A 15805-nucleotide genomic window follows, 5' to 3' on the forward strand; every position below is an offset into this window, starting at 1 on the left:
AGTCGACTCAGAAATAAATACCTGGGTACTTATCCCACTTTATGGTCACAGGTCTTTGCAGAGTTCAAAGCATTTCCACACATTAGACTGTAATGATGGTTTGATAATTTTTTGCTGCATCACCTGTGTTATCTTTTGTGATATCACTCAATTGATTACATGTTATAGTTAAATAAACTTACAATTACTCAATCCAAATGATATTTTTCAATATTGATTTATGTACCTTAAGTTTAGAATAATAATAATAATAATAATAAAAAAACACTTTTGAAAACTGTTTTAACTTACTGCCCTCCTGGACTTGGTGTCTGAAGGGAGAGGTTTCTCCTTCATGCAGCAGACCTGCAGAGCTCCATCTACTTCCAGAATTCCATATTTTTTGGTTTCTGCAGGGTGGCATGCACATACTTATTAAGGGGTTTAAAAACAAGACTAATCGTGATAGAATATGTGTCCTAGTCTTTTATTGATTGTTATTCTGACTTCTGAACTGAAGCATCTCACCCTCATCCCTGCACAGGTATGACAGCACCACACAGCTGTCTTCACTCCCGGCTTGGACATCTGCAAACCTCTTCTGCACCTCTTTCAGACTGAAGTCCTCTTTGAAGAGGGTGTCTCTGTTCAAGATAAGTTCCCAGTGTCACAATAATGTAGGCTATTTTTTTATATACTTCTTACAAAAGCGAAACAGAAAAATCCTACCCCCCTACAACAATAACATGGTCCTCAATTTTAAAGTGATGTACTGCCAGCTGTAGGCAGGCCACAGCTCCAAGGCGCCCCTGGTGGATTTGCAGATAAATAAAACACACTTGAAAGTAGGAGACAAAATTAATCAAAAACTTTAAGTAGAAAAAGTTGATACTTCATTGCTTCTCGTCTGATCGCTGAGTATCTTGACATTCGTGAACTTTTGAGCCCACTCCTGAAATGCAGCCTCGTAAAGAGCGTTCGTCTGTGGGAAGAGAAAGAGGACGTCAGCCCGTAAGCAGAACATTAAAGTCGCTGTATGGCATCGATCCGTGCACTCACCACCACGTAAATGTAGTCCACAAACCCACAGGAGGTCAGAGCCTGGACCCAGTGGGAGATCAACGCGCAACTCCCCACCGGCAGGAGCGGCTTAGCGACCCCCGCCAGGTGAGCGAACTTCCCGCTGCTGTCCGAGGCAACGTCCCTCTGGAGCCTCGTACCGTAGCCGGCGGCGAGAATCACAGCCTTCATTGAGTCTTAAAGACGGTGAGTGATGATGGCACACGGGACTGTTTAACAAAAACGAGAACTGAACGGTAATGGGATGCAGGTCCAAGTTTGATTCGAATTCTCGCGATATTTTAATCACAGGGGGCGTGGCAAACTGGGTACCTCTGGAATCGAATGAGAGACTCTTACTTTAATTTGAAAAAACTAAAAACCATACAATAAACTAATGTTTCAATCATTAAATTAGTTCATTTAACAAAACGGATCTAGTAGATTCCTTAATTTTGTTTAACGGGACATTTTTGAAAGGCTTATCACAGAATATATTTCACTAGCTTGAATTTGTGGTCCTGCTAATTTAGTGTGCCAAAATTCGAATATTTAAATAGATTTTGAAAACTATTTGATTATATATACACACACAAGCTTAGATTAAATGTTTGTGATGTTTTGTCTTAATAATTTAACTTTATAAGCATGGCATTGTACACTTTGAATCTATTTTTATCCATGTATGTTTGGGTTTGCGTGTACAATCCAAGTGCTTGATAAAGTTCATATTTATTATTAAAGTGACATAATTAAAACAGTAATCCATTCTATTTTTGAGATTATTTATTTCATAACTAAAGAAACAAGCACATGGAATGCTTTTATACTAAAATTTACTTTGAAATATTATTTTTTCATCAAAACAAAACAGAAAAAAATGCTTTGAAATCCTGGAATACAGTGATATTTGCAGGATAGAGAAATTATGAGTGCATCGTTATTCCACATCTTCAGGGCCTGTTCCAGCCTCAGCATCACTGATGTCAACCTCAGCCTCTTTGACTGGCTCCTGGTCTGAGGTTTCAGGATGGGATTCCTCCATCGACTCTTCAGGCGTCTCTGGTGGAGGCGGTGGTGTGTCAATGTCTCTTTCTGAATCCACCTGGGGAAAAATAAAAAGGAACATTTATTAGTTAAACATTTATTAAAATTAAAACAATTTTGTGGCTGGGCAATTAAGCCAAAAAAAAAAAAAATCTTGTATTTTTTCCCACACCAAATTTGATTTAAGATTTTGCTTGAAGTCTGAAATCCCCAAACTGAACTAGTTCCATAAAACTAAAGTTCAGATTTTCCTAAAAATAAATATACTTAAAAAACAAATTCAAACATTAATAACATCAATTTATCACCCAGCTCTACTATAGTGTCTGTTGTTGGCCAACTAGACATTAAAAGTGTAAAACAACAACAACAAAGGAAATTATTGAGGACCTTCTCCACCTGACTCAAGCATGTTATGCAATTTTATTTAAGGAATTCTTTGGTGATACCTGTGAAATGCTTTCCCCTGTTTCTTCTAGTATCACTGGTTCTGATTCCCCTTGTTCCATCGGTTCTTCATCATCTTTAATGACGACTGGCTCTTGCTGAACGGGCATTTCTACCTCTTTCTGCACAGCGAAATGAGTTTCTTCTATTACTGGAGGATGCTCCATCTGTAGGATCAGAGCAACCAAACATAGGAATGATAGGTGAGAGAATCAGAGTTTTTACATAATTTATGCATGTGGGAAAGACAGACAAATCTTTTTGAAAGTTAACACAAACTCAAAACAGGTGGTACATTAGTGAAATGTTTATACCTCTTTCTCCACAGGACTTGGTTCTGGTTTTTTATGGGCCTCCAGGACTGCCATGATGGAGGAAGGTATGTGAGCTTGCTGTTTCAGAGAAAGAGGCACTTTGTTAAAGGGGCATTTGTGCACAAAATCAAAACGGCAAAAAGAGAAGTAAGCCAGGTTCTAACCTGATGAGGTGTGAAGGAGAGGACATGCTGCAGAAGAGGCGCTCTCATTTCCGGACAGCGTTCAAACACGCTGGTCAGCTGTGCAGGTGGGAGCTGCAGCAGTACGCTGTAAGACTGAGGCTTCGTTCTTTGGCAGCACTTGACGAAACCTTCCCATACTTTGGGATATTTCCACACCTACAGGACAAACCAACAAACACTATCAGAAAAAAGTGTAAACTTCTCCAATGTTTTAACTTCACAGGTTGCAACAGCGAATCAGCTTCCTCCATTTAACCCCGTCTTCTGCATCCTCTACTCTAACACCAGCTACCTTCATGTCTTCCTTCACTGCATCCATAAACCCCCTCTTTGGTTTCCTCTAGACTCAGGATCCTTCTACCAATATATTCACCATTTATCCTCAGCAACCATCTCAATCTCTAACATGTGCTGTCCCTCTGATGGACTCGTTCCTGATCCTATCCATCCTGGTCACTCTTCTGTCACCCCTACAGCACACCTCACCACTGTCTTACAGCCCTCATACATGTCCTGCACTGCTTTAACATATTTCTCTTTTCTTCTCTGGGTATTCTGTCATAAGATTTATCCAGATCTAAAGACACAGTGTAGCTCTCTATTAACATCCCCAAAGCAAATAGTGCATCTTTAGTCTCTTTCTTGGTATTAAATCATACTGCTGCTCACAAATGTTCACTTCTGCTCTTAGTCTAGCTTCAGCTACTATTTCCCATAACTTCATTTTAAGGCTCATCAGCTTTATTCCTCTGTAGTTGCCACAACTCTGCACATCTGCCTTATTTTTAAATATGGACACTTTTCTCCATTTCTCAGGAAAGAAGAAAAATGACTGGATTGATAGAATTGGAAACTTAGTGTTTTGTGGAGCTAACCTGCTTGACAATAAGGCGGGACAGGATATTCATGACAAATCCTCCCAGTCGGGGGTACATGGTGAGAGACTGGATGACGGTGCGCATGAGAAGCATAGGGAGAGGATTCTGCTCCATCAGCTGCTGCATGACCACCGCCAGGACCTCAGAGGTGTACACATTCTTCTCCGCAAAGCACAGGTTGGTAGCTGTAGCAGAAATAAATCAGAAAAGGAAATTGGCTCCAAAAATCCCTTATTTCAGTCTCGTCCTTGTCCAGGATTGCCATAAATGAGGTGAAAAACAAGATGAATAAAACTATTTCTAAAAATATTCAAGGATGTGATTAAAAAAGGTTTGTTTACAGGTTGGAGAACTTATAAAAAGACTGTTAAAAATGGCTTTCACCAATGGAAAAGTCTGAAAACTATCTATTAAAAATGTTTGATTTGGGTGTCTCTGATTACTAACCTTTAATGATAGATTTCATATCACATTTGACTGAGTCAATATTGTGTAAAGCAATGAGCAGGTCCCCTGGAGTGAGAGGTGCAACAGACGAACTTCCCTCACCTGCAACAACAGTACCAAAGGTCAATAGGAGTCACCTTTCACCACAACACATAAACCTCAGTAAACAACAGATTAAAATATAATAAAATGAAACGAAAAAAAGCTCTTACTGTGCTGAGTTCCCAGAAGTCTGTTGAAGACTTCCTTCACAACAATCGGGTTAAGTTTGATGAGTTTAGGGAGAGCCTGGATGACTTCATTCTATTGATAAAAAACAAGCAGGAATAGTAAATATAATAAAAGATATCGTTGTTGTAGATTCACTGACGGCTTTCTAGAGGGGCACCTTTTCAAGGCCATTTATGACGGGGATTAGGAAGCGAACATCCGGCACTCTTTTGTGGTAAAGGTCTCGCACCCTCTCCACCAGCTCTGGCGATGGTGGCACTACAAGAAAGACATTTTTCACACATTGAGATACATCATTTAATCTTACCGTCTCATAGAGAAAGCATCAATTCATGCAAAAATACATTTTATTTTCAGAAAAGTTTCCTTTTCTACCTTTATCTGTCAAAATGTGCAGGCAGCGAGTGACCAGAGTCTCTGCTCCTTTAGGACAGTTTTCAACCAAGAGTAGCAGCTCTGGAGAATTCATCCCCATTCCACGAATCTAAAAGAAAGAGAGAAATGAAGAAACAAAGTGGTTTGGGTCAAATTATGTATTTTTTTTTTATCTCCTTGGAGGCACTTTATCCAACTTAAAAAAATACAAGTTTTCAGGCAGAAAGATCTACCATCTTGTTCTGCTCTCAAACTGGTGTTTAATAAAAATAAAACGTGAGAAGTTGCAATAATGTAGAGCAAATGAAAATGGATAAAAAGGGAACATTTGGTTGAGATAAGAAATCAAACAAAACATTTTGACTAATTCTAGATGTGCACAAAAATTGATATTTGAAGGATTTCTTAAAAAGAGAAGTAGAATATTGTCTTTTTTCAGATGGGATGTATAGACTAACTCATGTGACCCGGACGCATTTTTCCTTAAAAGATAAAATGATGTGGAATGCACCACAAACCAAGTGGATCACAGAACCCATTTCTGATATGTTTCTGTTACACTAATGTCACCATGGGTTCTTATGGGTTAAGTTTCTATAGGTTAATTTATTAATAGGGCAAAATATAAAATAAAATGCTGTCAATTAGTTTAAAAATACCATCATTATTTCATCTGTGAAACCACAAATTCAGATTTTTTTGTTTTAATTTGCATATATTGGGTAAAAGCATCATTTAAAACAGTTTGACTTACAAACAAATGTATTTATTTAAATACTGAGGGTTTGGGTTTATGCTTTTCACCACCCATGACTTAAGCAAAACAAACTAAGAAGTTTTTGTGAGATCCTAAAGAAAAAAAGCAATGTTCTCAGACTGGGGAAAGCCTTACAGGCTGCTCTATCGCTCGCAGGACGCTGCGTTTGATGTCAGCAATGGCTTCGGTGTAGACGGAAGCGAGCTCGTGGACCAGCCGGTGGTTCAAAGGAAGCAGGGACAGGTAAAGGAAAAGACACTGTCTCACTGTCTCTTCAGTCCAGGGGGCAGCCACCTCTGTGTCAACAAACGCAGAGACCATTGGGGTCAAAATGTGCAGATCTTCTCATTGGAGTGGTAAATTAGACATGTTATGATGAACAAACCTGTGTCCTTATCGGCTCCAAAGAGCAAAGAGGGCGGGTTGGGGTGAACCAGAAGCTGGAGGTAATTCAGAGCAAACTTTTCGATGTAATCCCTCAGATGATCTTTCTCGTACATGCGCTTCAGGAAAGCCAAGGCAGTGGTGCGCACCTGAAATACGAGCACGCATGTTTAACACAAGAACAGATGCGACATGTTAGCAGTCTGTGGCCTCGCCAATGTCACCTTCTCTTTCTCGTGGGAGCTGAGATCCAGAAGGACGTGCAGATACTGAAACTGCCTGGAGGGCCGCTTGACAATGAGCTCCTTCAGAGTCGTCATTCCTAAATATACTCGAGACTGAAATGAAAGGAAGAGGTTCACAGAATGCTGGAGGACAGATTGAGAAATACAGCTGGGCTCTTTTACCTCATCCTCACAGTAACGCCGAATTACTTCTAATGCAGATTCTGTTATAATGGGAGCCTCCAGTACCAGCTTGGTGAAAAGCCTAGAAATAAAGGACACAAATCTTAAACTTACAGAGCAACCAAAGTAATGCTACAAACCCTGTGTTCTTGCTTACCCATCCCTCTGCTCAGGCTTCTCCTGCAGGCCTGACAGCAGAGTGAAAAGACATTGATCATAGCTGTCCAGCAGGCCTGAAGGGAGCTGGCTGAGGTACGTGTTGTACTCTTGGTAGAGCAGAGAAAAGGCCAGATCGCTCCTTGACCTGATGTCCTCTAAGATAAATTGTAGCACGTCCTCTTTCATCATTCCTTCAAACTGCGTCACAAGCCTGGAGAGGAGCTTGACTCTGATCTAAAACACAGATTTGACATTCTTGTACCCTACAGGAAGAAAAGTTGAGATGCGTCTCATTTGGGGTTACTTACGTGGGACATTCCACTTTGTGCGATTTCTTTTTCTGAATGTAGAATGCGCTTCACGGCGCTCGAAGTCAACTTCTCATTCTGGCTGTCTGATAGAGGCTGAACAACATCTGACAAGCGGAAGACTTTTTTTCTACCGCTCGCCCCCATCAACCTGTAAAGAAGCAGAATCATACAGGGTGACAAACAGGAAGTGACATAAGGGAGGTCTGAGTGAAGCGTCAGAACTCACTTGGTTTGTGCAGATGGAAGGATGGGCTCTGGAAGTCTCTTTGGTGCGGCTGGAGCTTCTGCAGTCGAAGGCTTTTCAGGGTAACCTCCAACGACAGAGATGGCTTGGCCCAACATCACAGGAGGAGCTTTGCGTTTGATGAGAATGTCTTTCCCGTCAGAGTCTTCCTTGTTCTGCTCCTCTTTGAGAGCTTCATCCTCCTTTGCTTTGCTTTGTTCAAGACCTAAGGTTCAAAGTAATAAAACACAAGTTTTAAACAGAGCATCCTTGAGGATTGAGAATCCCTGGTGCATGTTTGTGACACTCACCTGGACCAATTCCAGCTGCAGTCATCTGTGTAGCCATCAACCTGGCCAGATGTTTAATCTGGGCGTCAGTACCTGCAGATTCCACAGGTGTGTATGTGGCCTGGAAAGATGCTGGCATCACATCAGGCAGATACACCATGCTGATGAGCACCTAAAACCGAGAAAGGAGTATTAGGACAAAAACACTCAGAGCAAAGAGAGTGTGGGAGCGATCTCAGCCACTTACGAGGTTGGCGACATTTTCAGGAGTTAGCAGCGGGCGAAGGAACTCAGCCGTGAGGTCGAGGGCAGACTGCGCGGCAGGAACGGCGACTGGCTTTGGGGCCGCGAGGGGGGCCGGCTCCTCCTTATCTTCATCATCTTCAAGAACCGGTTCTAAGCAGAAAAACATCCATCATAAATAAAGAAATCGTACAGAAATTTGGTTTTAGTTTTAAAAATGTGTTTTAACTTTCTTTTAAAGCATTAGAGATGACTATTTTTACATGAATGCTGTCCCAGTCCTAAACCTAATCAATCTTTTATCTCCAAACAAACAATGTGATACATATTTATGGGCTTCTGTTGCCATATTAGTTTAGATTCAGGATTAAACACATGAGTTAGGCTAATTTCATTCTGAATATTCCTGCAAACAAACACTTTATGTGTCAGAACATGTACTGAAATAAATACAGAGTACTCAGATTAAAACAGATTTCTAGTGAATCAATAATTCACACTAATAGTTCAAAATGAAACACCATTAAAATAGGAACATGTGTGACAGTTCAGGAATAACCTACAATTTTAAATCTAAAAATATTTAGTCATCACATTATATTTGACATTAAAATAGTATTTTGTGTTTTTGTCTTGTTATTGTATTATTGACGTATTATTTTTGTTTACATTGTTGTGGAGAGTGCATATATGTACACGCATATCTGTTTGCTTATGTATTGCATTTGTGGCTTTAAGACAGTGAGACCCCAGGAAGAAAAGCTGCTAGCATGTTAATTAGCTAATGGGGATCCTTAATAAACAAACAAACTGAATCTTCTTAAAGTGATAGAAACGAAAACAAACATTCTTAATTTCTTAAGGAATGCTTCAGAAACACTTTTTTAAGGCATCTGGACTGGCAGGCTGCATGTTCGTGGTCATCTACTCACCCATCTTGACCTTCTTTCCTTCTGTGTATTGCTCATAGCGAGGCCTCTTGCGCGGCTCTCGCGGCGCAGGAGTGTATCGCGTTATCTCCGTTTGAGGCATTCCCAGATCCAGCAGCAAAATGCTGATCTGACCCTGGAACTCCACGCTACATGGATGTTTGAGAACTGCCACTAAGTGCAGCTTCAAATTTTTTCGAACACTGCTAACCTGAGATTTGGCCAGAGTGGGGGGAAGGTTAGCTAAAAAAAAAAGATGAATATTAGTGATTGAATCCATCAACGATAAAAACTTTGGGGAATAATAAACGTATGTTTCGACTAAGAAGCACTCACCGTGGAGGGTCTCATATGCTTGGACCACTTCTGACATGAACATTGGTCTCTGACGGGCAATCGTTGCCAAAGAACCCAAAGCAGTGGTGAGGTTAATGCTGGATATAGCTGGATGGACCATGAATTTTAACAGCTTTTCCAGTGCACTCTTTCCTTCTTCACACAAAGTACCTGTTGATTCAACAAAATGCAATAAATCCACCTGGACAAATGTAAACACCTTGTTTTCTTACAAAAAAAGTTCAAGACTCTGTACCATAGTGAATGTACGAGTGGTCTTTGGGAACTTTGTCAAGGCTAATGTCGCCCTCCTGGCGTTTGGGAACATCTGAGTCAGGCGTCCGCGGTGAAAGAGTGATGATTAAAGATTCTGTGAATTTGATGCTGTGAGTGCGAACGCCATCATTGTCAGAGTCCAGCAGGGCCAGCACTTCCCCTTTCATTTGAGTGATCAAGTCCCAGCAGGCCTCCTGCATTTCTGACAGGGTTTTTGAGCGGACCAACCACTGACGGAAAAGAAACAACGGAAGTTGAGACAACAAAGAAATTACATTTTTTTTAAACATTTGCGTATGATTTGAACGTGCATACCTGTAATGTTACTTTGTAGAGCTGAGTGAGAGTCAGAATGGCTTTCTTCACCACATTTACACTTTCATCCTTCAGCAGCATGTTTAGATTGGCGATGAGTCTAACAAGGAGCTCATTGTCCCTTTTACTATATATTAAAAAAAGAGTTTTAATCAATATATGCACATTTAGGAATGTATAAGATATAAAACTTCAGCAGAAATAACTGACCATGCTTCCTCTATAAATCCAATGACAAACTTTTTCACTTCGATTGATTTGTCCGTCTGAAACGCGATTATCTCCTGCAGAAAAAAAAGGCAAAAAAAAAAAGAACATGACTGAGCAGTTTCCAGCTTACTGTACTTTTACCATGAATGGCAGATGCTTACGTACATCCAAAAAGTTGTCAAGAAGGGACGGATCCTTGTTGATGATGAGCTCCTGAACCTAAAAGAATTTTAAAGTGTAAGCAGTCAAACCAACTTCTTTATGTACTGCTAGGTTAACGGATTGTATAATATTTATTAACGATGGTTCCCCTAAGAACATACTAAAGCACACCAAGCCAGTGTCCGAATTTACTCACTACTCACCGGTTAGTGCACGATATAGGTTGTTAGCCATTTTTGGGGGGAATCTGAATCTACAATTCCTAAAGGCAATTTCCTGGAAATTTCCCAAAAGTCTCTGTTGAAAACTAGTGTGCATGAATGCTCACGAGATTGACAACTATAGGCCACAATGTCTTAGAATTGAGTCATAGCAAATGGACTTAAAGCTTCTTTCTTAAAAGGAAAAAAAAAGTACAGTAGTAATGACTTAACTCCAAGACAACGTCACCTGGAAGAATGAGAACCTTTACTAACATAGACTACAATAGATTATGCTTTTACTTCAGCAAATGTCGGAATTGCATTACAATCCAGGGCATGGGATAATCCTGTAATAAAGAATCTTTTAGGGGTTAGGGAGTAGTGAGAGAATTCAGACAGTCTAATACAGATAAATATCAATTTAAAGTTCAGCTGTGCTTTAAAACGATGTTCATATAGTAGGAATGTCACAAAAAGTTTGAATCTTAACAGGTACGCAACTTCAAGTTCTTACAAATCCCTTTCTTTACAGATTTCAGTGACCTTAACTGAACAGATTTGCACTACCAACCTGTTTTAGAGTAGTCAGCTTTTCATCAGTGGATATGAGAGAAGCTTGATTCAGAAGCTCCACCACCTAAGAAAAGAAAAAACCACATTAAGTCTCTACAACACAACAGGGACGGCCTGACAACATTACATGGCATGTTTGTGGCCAAATGAGGTGTTAAACCCAGACTTTAACAAATAGCCCTATTTAGATTCAACTACAGCAATGTAAATATTACTAATTTCCTTGTATATTAATAAATATTAAATCATTGACAGAAAGATCAAGATTTGACTCGCATCACACAAAAAACACTTAAATTTGTTGTAATTCTAGATATATATTTGATTATCTAAAATGTTTTACAGTTTGAAGTTGAATTATTTTGTTTTTAAGATGGAATAAAGACTGCTACCAACAGATGCTGTTATTCCCGAATATAAAATGAACCCAATTGTACAGACCTTTTCACTAGTGGTAATATCGACCACTGTGTCATCCCCCTTAGAAGAAATGTCCATGTTGCTGCGTTTCCAGTCAGTAGTAACCTATCATGTTCTTGAAGGATAAACAGAAAAAGGTGTCAATTAAGCAACACGAGCAATGGTCCGAGAAAAACGGAGTAAGTCTGTGTTTTTACTTACCTTTTAAGAGACGATTACCAGAAGCTAGTTAGCGCGCGACATTAAGGTTAGCCAAAAATGATAATAGAATAGCTGCTTTAAAAGGTTATTTATGTTAAAGATACACCGATATTTAACTGTAGCGTTAAAAAGATATTGCAAATATTTATCAGATGACTAGCCCTACTTTGTTTTCTCTACTTAATGAATATTTGGATTAACTTTGCTAGCAAGCAAACAAAGCTGCTGCCATGTTTCATTGAAGATGCTCTTCTTCGGCTATTTTCAGGTACACAACAAAAATAGCGCCCTCTGCTGAAAGTATCTGATTATAACCCCTTTTTCTGTTATTAAAAAAAATAAGCATTTATGAGCAAACTGTAATTGTTTACATAATACAGACACTAATAATGTGCCATATCGACGCATTTCAATTAGGTTTTCATCGATTACCGTCTTCACTACAAGTCCCATGAGGCTTAGCGGGATAAGTGATGTCACCTGATGCTAATAACAAGACAAGGAAGTGCTATGTTTACAACCGCTGGAGTGGCAACAGATTCTCGTTTAAAGCGTGTTTTTTTAAACACTCGTGTACAATATCAATTGGACATCAGCTAATGGAGCAAAGTGAATGAGTACGCCTCGAATTCGGGTGAACATACTACGGTTATTAAAGCTTTTGGTCACTTTGTTTGTCGGACATTTTTTAGCGCTTAGCTAAGAAAACAGACAGCTACAACGAATTACCGCGGAGCTTGTTTAGGATACAGCTAGTAAAAAATGTGTTTTTATAAACGAAACGTCGTATTGTTTTTTTTTAACTGTTAATTATGCATTTATAAATTACAGATGCTTTCGTGTTCATGGATTTGTTTCTGAGTGGGACTTTTAATTCCCTCCCATGCAACTTAACTTAAGTGTAAAGAGGCAGAAGTCTCGTAGAAAACAAGCATGTCATAACTTGTTAACTTACTTTTACGAGTACTGCATTTATTGATGCTTTAAAATGGTATTTCCCGTAATAACGTAATGTTTGTTGAGTTAAGCACACTGACTGGAAAAACTTGAACAGGGAAGGCACTTAAAGCAGTATTTTAAATATTGTTCCTTTCCTGGTTTTAGAAGACTTTTCCCCTCTTTATCTTGGTTTAAAAAGCATTGTGAATCTGTCCTAATGTATTCTTATCAATTATATCTTTAGAGCAATGTTCAGTGCTGTGTGCCTCCTGCAAAGCATACAATAAAATAAAAGAGATAACCAATAACATTGTCATTTTCCCCCTTATGTGTTTGTATAGGGTCTCAATGGAGTGGGTTTTCATCATGAACCGGATGAGCTCTCAGGGTAGCTCTGCAGCCCAGCGGAGGAGGATGGCCTTAGGGGTGTTGATACTCCTTCTGGTGGATGTTATCTGGGTGGCTTCCTCCGAGCTGACCTCAGTAAGGACAGTCTTTGGGTTGTCAGTTTGTGTAGTGAAACTCCACTGAAACGAATGCACAAAAGAAGTCCTTAAAGAAACTTAACTTTAGTCTTAGAGGAATAAGTTTCACAAATCCAAACTGACTCAGCCAGTTCCTCTAGTTGACTCAATTTGTATTTTTAGAAAATGTATTTCCTTTCCAAAATATCATCATGTACATTAGCTCAAGCTTTTAACAGCATAACTTTAGTAGACAGTAAAGGCTGAAACAACTGAAAAAAAAAAAACTAAAAAAAAAAAAAAAAGCCAGAGGTGAGGCATTTTATATGGGTGATGTCACAGCCACTCTGTCCATTTCTATATGCAGTCAATGCTCCACACTGACAGTCAAGTTGGAGGTGATCTGATGATGGCCTTTTAAAGGACCTATGCTTTTCTTAAGTCTTGCAGTGTAAGCTATATTCATATATGATTATATATTACCTGTGGTACATTAAAGAGCAAATAATTTATGAAATATTAGTTATTTTTGTGGATTCTTTTCCTACCTGGAAGAAAAATGACTCAATCTCTGAGGCTCCGCCCTTTGCTCCTTATGTCAACCAACAGCCGGCCTCAGCAGCGTTTGCGTTTTAACCACGAAAACAAACAGCATCCAAATTTTTGCAAAGATGGGTGTGTATACCGTATAGCTTCCAATTGAAACCCTATGTCCTTTTTTCCTAAAGTTGGGCTGTTGGCCCAACATTTATTGGAGACCAGTGTTTCTTCCATCACAGACAGAATGGTGATGACTAATGAGTTCATTTTATGGTGAAATTCAGTCAAGAAAGGCACCCCTTTCTGTCTTTGCTCAATAATCTATGTCAGGGGTGTCAAACTCAATTGCAAAGCGGGCCGAAATCCGAAACATACCTTAGGTCATGGGTGGAACAGGATAAAAATGTATTAAAACTAACATTTTTAAAACTTTAAAAATTTAACTTTTTAATATTACTATGAACAAAAATAGATAGCAAGATAACATAGGGCCATTCATAACATTAAAATAAAATGATCTGGAGGGCCGGATTTAATTACCTGGCGGGCCGGATCCGACCCCCGGGCCTTGGCTTTGACACATCTGATCTATATTCAGCCCAGTTCTTACAATAAGTTTGCTGCACTCTTTCTTTGTACCTCCACCAGGAAATCGGTTTCCTTGTTGGTCCTTTTTCTGTAGCCTTCTTCCGAATATCTTTATCTGCTTGCACCATTCTCTGATGTTATTATGTGAACCTGATAATAGTGTTTTTTAGTGTTAATGAAGTTATGATCAGTAAAAAAAAATATTTGTGATTTGTGACCAAGGATACAAAATGACAAGTGCGTTACTGTAGGTTTTGGTAAAGACAATTTGATTTGTGTTTTAAGTGGCTTAAAATATATATTTTTGGACTAGTTTGATGACACAAAATTTTCTGATTATACGATTAATAATAACAATATAGAACAACAATAAATGTTTGATTTGTAATATTTGAGAAGTGCTAAACACTAGTTTAGTATTTTGGCTTGTTCTTACAGTATTTAGTGTTTGCATGCATGTTTGCTAAAATATACATGATGTTTATTTGTACAATAAAAAGTCATAAATTTAACATCTGTATATATATAAATAACCTGAAAAAGATGTTTTCCCATTTTTTTGTTGCCTATTGATACATCTACAGAAGCACTGAATTGAGTTGACCAAGAAAACCTAATTTCAAATGTAGTTGTGAGGATTCTAAGATTGTTGTTTGTCACTAACCCTAATTGCCATTTCCTTCTATTTATTCCATCAGTACATTTTCAAGCGTCAGGATTACAACAAACCTTTTTTTAGCACATTTACCAAGACATCAATGTTTGTGCTGTATTTGCTGGGATTCCTCCTGTGGAGGCCTTGGAGGCAACAGTGCACGGGCACGCTGAAACGCAGGCACTCTGCATTTGTAAGTACTCAAAGACAAAACATTTCAGTCAGTCCTTTTAATTTAATGCTTTTTTTCCCCTTTGTTACATTATTTTAAATGGTAGAATTTGCATGCTTCACCTTACTTGAAGCAGTATTTAAACCAATCTTTTATATTATATGCAGTACTGTGCAAAAGAAAAAAATGATAGATTATTTTTTATCAGTGTGCAAAAATAAAGTGTCTAAACAAAAGGGAAATCCAAGTCAGTTCAATATTTGGTGTTACCACCTTTTGATTTTTAGCCAGCATCAAGTCTGTGATTTTGTAAGATTTTTCCTATGTGTTTGATCAGCCAGTTATACCAAACAGATGCTAACAATCATCAATGTAACTCATAGGTTGAAACCATAGACATAAAAAGCTGTGTAGGAGGATTAAAACTTGATGAAAAACAGCCAAACTCTGCTACCAAGGAGAGGTTGTGAAAGACAGTTTCATGTCAAGGCAGAACTGAGCAAAGCAGCAAGACAAAAGGTTGTTCTGGTGCATCAGCAAGATCTCTTTCAGGCAAAACCATCAAAGCAGATTAAGGTTTTAAGATGAGATGCTCATCCTTTTTTGAAGAAGCAAAAAGAAACTGGCTATGATGAGGACTGTAGACCCTTTGGTTGGCCAAGGAAACTTAGTGCAGCAGATGAAAGACACATCAACCTAATTACCCTTTGATATTGGAGGATGTCCAATACTGCCATCAAGTCAGAACTGGCAGAAACCAGGTACATCCATCTCCTGTCCAGAGAAGTCTGGCCAAATGGGATCATCATGGGAAAGTTACAGCCAAAAAGCTGAACTTCTGATGTGAAAAACCAGACCAAGCAACTCAACTATGCAGTGAAACTTGAGAGCTCTGGACTGATGAGTCAGATGGTTATAGTAGAAGAAAGGAAGTTTGTTCATTAATGGGTGATACCATAATGAGTGTCTTTAGGCAGCAGAGGAAAAATGGTGGAGACTCTTTAATGTTTAGGGGTGCATTTTTGTAAAAAGGAGTTCTAGATTAATGGTATTTTCTAAATGTTGAGAAATTCGGGCAGAAACATC

At 38.9% G+C, this 15805-nt stretch overlaps 3 protein-coding genes and 1 long non-coding RNA gene across 8 annotated transcripts in view; 1 reads left to right on the plus strand and 3 right to left on the minus strand.

Annotated features, from left to right (window-relative positions):
* Window positions 1–266, minus strand: part of LOC118597929 — an 863-nt gene extending 597 nt beyond the window's left edge. The window contains exon 1 of the long non-coding RNA XR_004946950.1: window positions 124–266. This is a non-coding gene — a long non-coding RNA (uncharacterized LOC118597929). The remainder of the gene's footprint in view (window positions 1–123) is intronic.
* The window catches only part of zgc:136439 (uncharacterized protein LOC678627 homolog), a 3703-nt gene extending 2358 nt beyond the window's left edge, over window positions 1–1345 (minus strand). The window contains exons 1-5 of the mRNA XM_024286063.2: window positions 1039–1345; window positions 872–961; window positions 709–788; window positions 508–623; window positions 292–389 (exon numbers count right to left, since the gene is read on the minus strand). Coding sequence (XP_024141831.1) covers window positions 292–389; window positions 508–623; window positions 709–788; window positions 872–961; window positions 1039–1230 — 576 coding nt within the window. The 5' untranslated portion in view covers window positions 1231–1345. The remainder of the gene's footprint in view (window positions 1–291; window positions 390–507; window positions 624–708; window positions 789–871; window positions 962–1038) is intronic.
* A 464-nt stretch (window positions 1346–1809) lies between these two features.
* Window positions 1810–11280, minus strand: sympk (symplekin). Its single transcript, XM_024286391.2, has 26 exons — window positions 11182–11280; window positions 10739–10804; window positions 9968–10021; window positions 9803–9876; window positions 9593–9719; window positions 9258–9507; window positions 9002–9172; window positions 8669–8908; window positions 7741–7889; window positions 7515–7665; window positions 7207–7429; window positions 6978–7128; window positions 6668–6903; window positions 6511–6592; window positions 6328–6441; window positions 6105–6252; window positions 5855–6015; window positions 4963–5071; window positions 4745–4845; window positions 4569–4659; window positions 4357–4458; window positions 3907–4094; window positions 3011–3187; window positions 2847–2924; window positions 2535–2699; window positions 1810–2143 (listed from the first exon to the last, which is right to left on the minus strand). Exons 1-26 carry the CDS (start codon window positions 11236–11238, stop codon window positions 1979–1981), a joined length of 3630 nt encoding a protein of 1209 aa, XP_024142159.1. The 5' UTR covers window positions 11239–11280; the 3' UTR covers window positions 1810–1978.
* LOC112155030 (solute carrier family 35 member F5) overlaps window positions 11203–15805 on the plus strand; it is a 15153-nt gene continuing 10550 nt past the window's right edge. For 2 of the 5 annotated variants that reach the window (XR_002920742.2, XM_024286392.2), the window contains exons 1-3: window positions 11830–12009; window positions 12642–12783; window positions 14591–14740. Coding sequence is in view for 4 of the 5 variants with exons in the window: in XM_024286392.2 (XP_024142160.1) it covers window positions 11975–12009; window positions 12642–12783; window positions 14591–14740 (327 nt within the window). In the remaining variant the exon portion in view is untranslated. Of the gene's footprint in view, window positions 11340–11829; window positions 12010–12641; window positions 12784–14590; window positions 14741–15805 lie in introns of those variants that run through there. The other 3 variants (XM_024286396.2, XM_024286393.2, XM_024286394.2) reach the window with 3 other exon arrangements.

The sequence above is a fragment of the Oryzias melastigma genome, linkage group LG21, assembly GCF_002922805.2.
Source record: "Oryzias melastigma strain HK-1 linkage group LG21, ASM292280v2, whole genome shotgun sequence".
In the NCBI taxonomy this organism is placed as follows: domain Eukaryota; kingdom Metazoa; phylum Chordata; class Actinopteri; order Beloniformes; family Adrianichthyidae; genus Oryzias; species Oryzias melastigma.

Bases quoted from the DNA above. Each gene is read 5' to 3' on its own strand.
- sympk (XM_024286391.2), bottom strand. From the start codon at position 11,238: ATGGACATTTCTTCTAAGGGGGATGACACAGTGGTCGATATTACCACT. The intron at 6,016-6,104 runs GTTTGTTCATCA...TTGTTGACACAG, and splicing joins TGGAGCCGATAAGGACACAG to AGGTGGCTGCCCCCTGGACT. The intron at 2,925-3,010 runs GTTAGAACCTGG...TCTCTGAAACAG, and splicing joins TCTCCTTCACACCTCATCAG to CAAGCTCACATACCTTCCTC.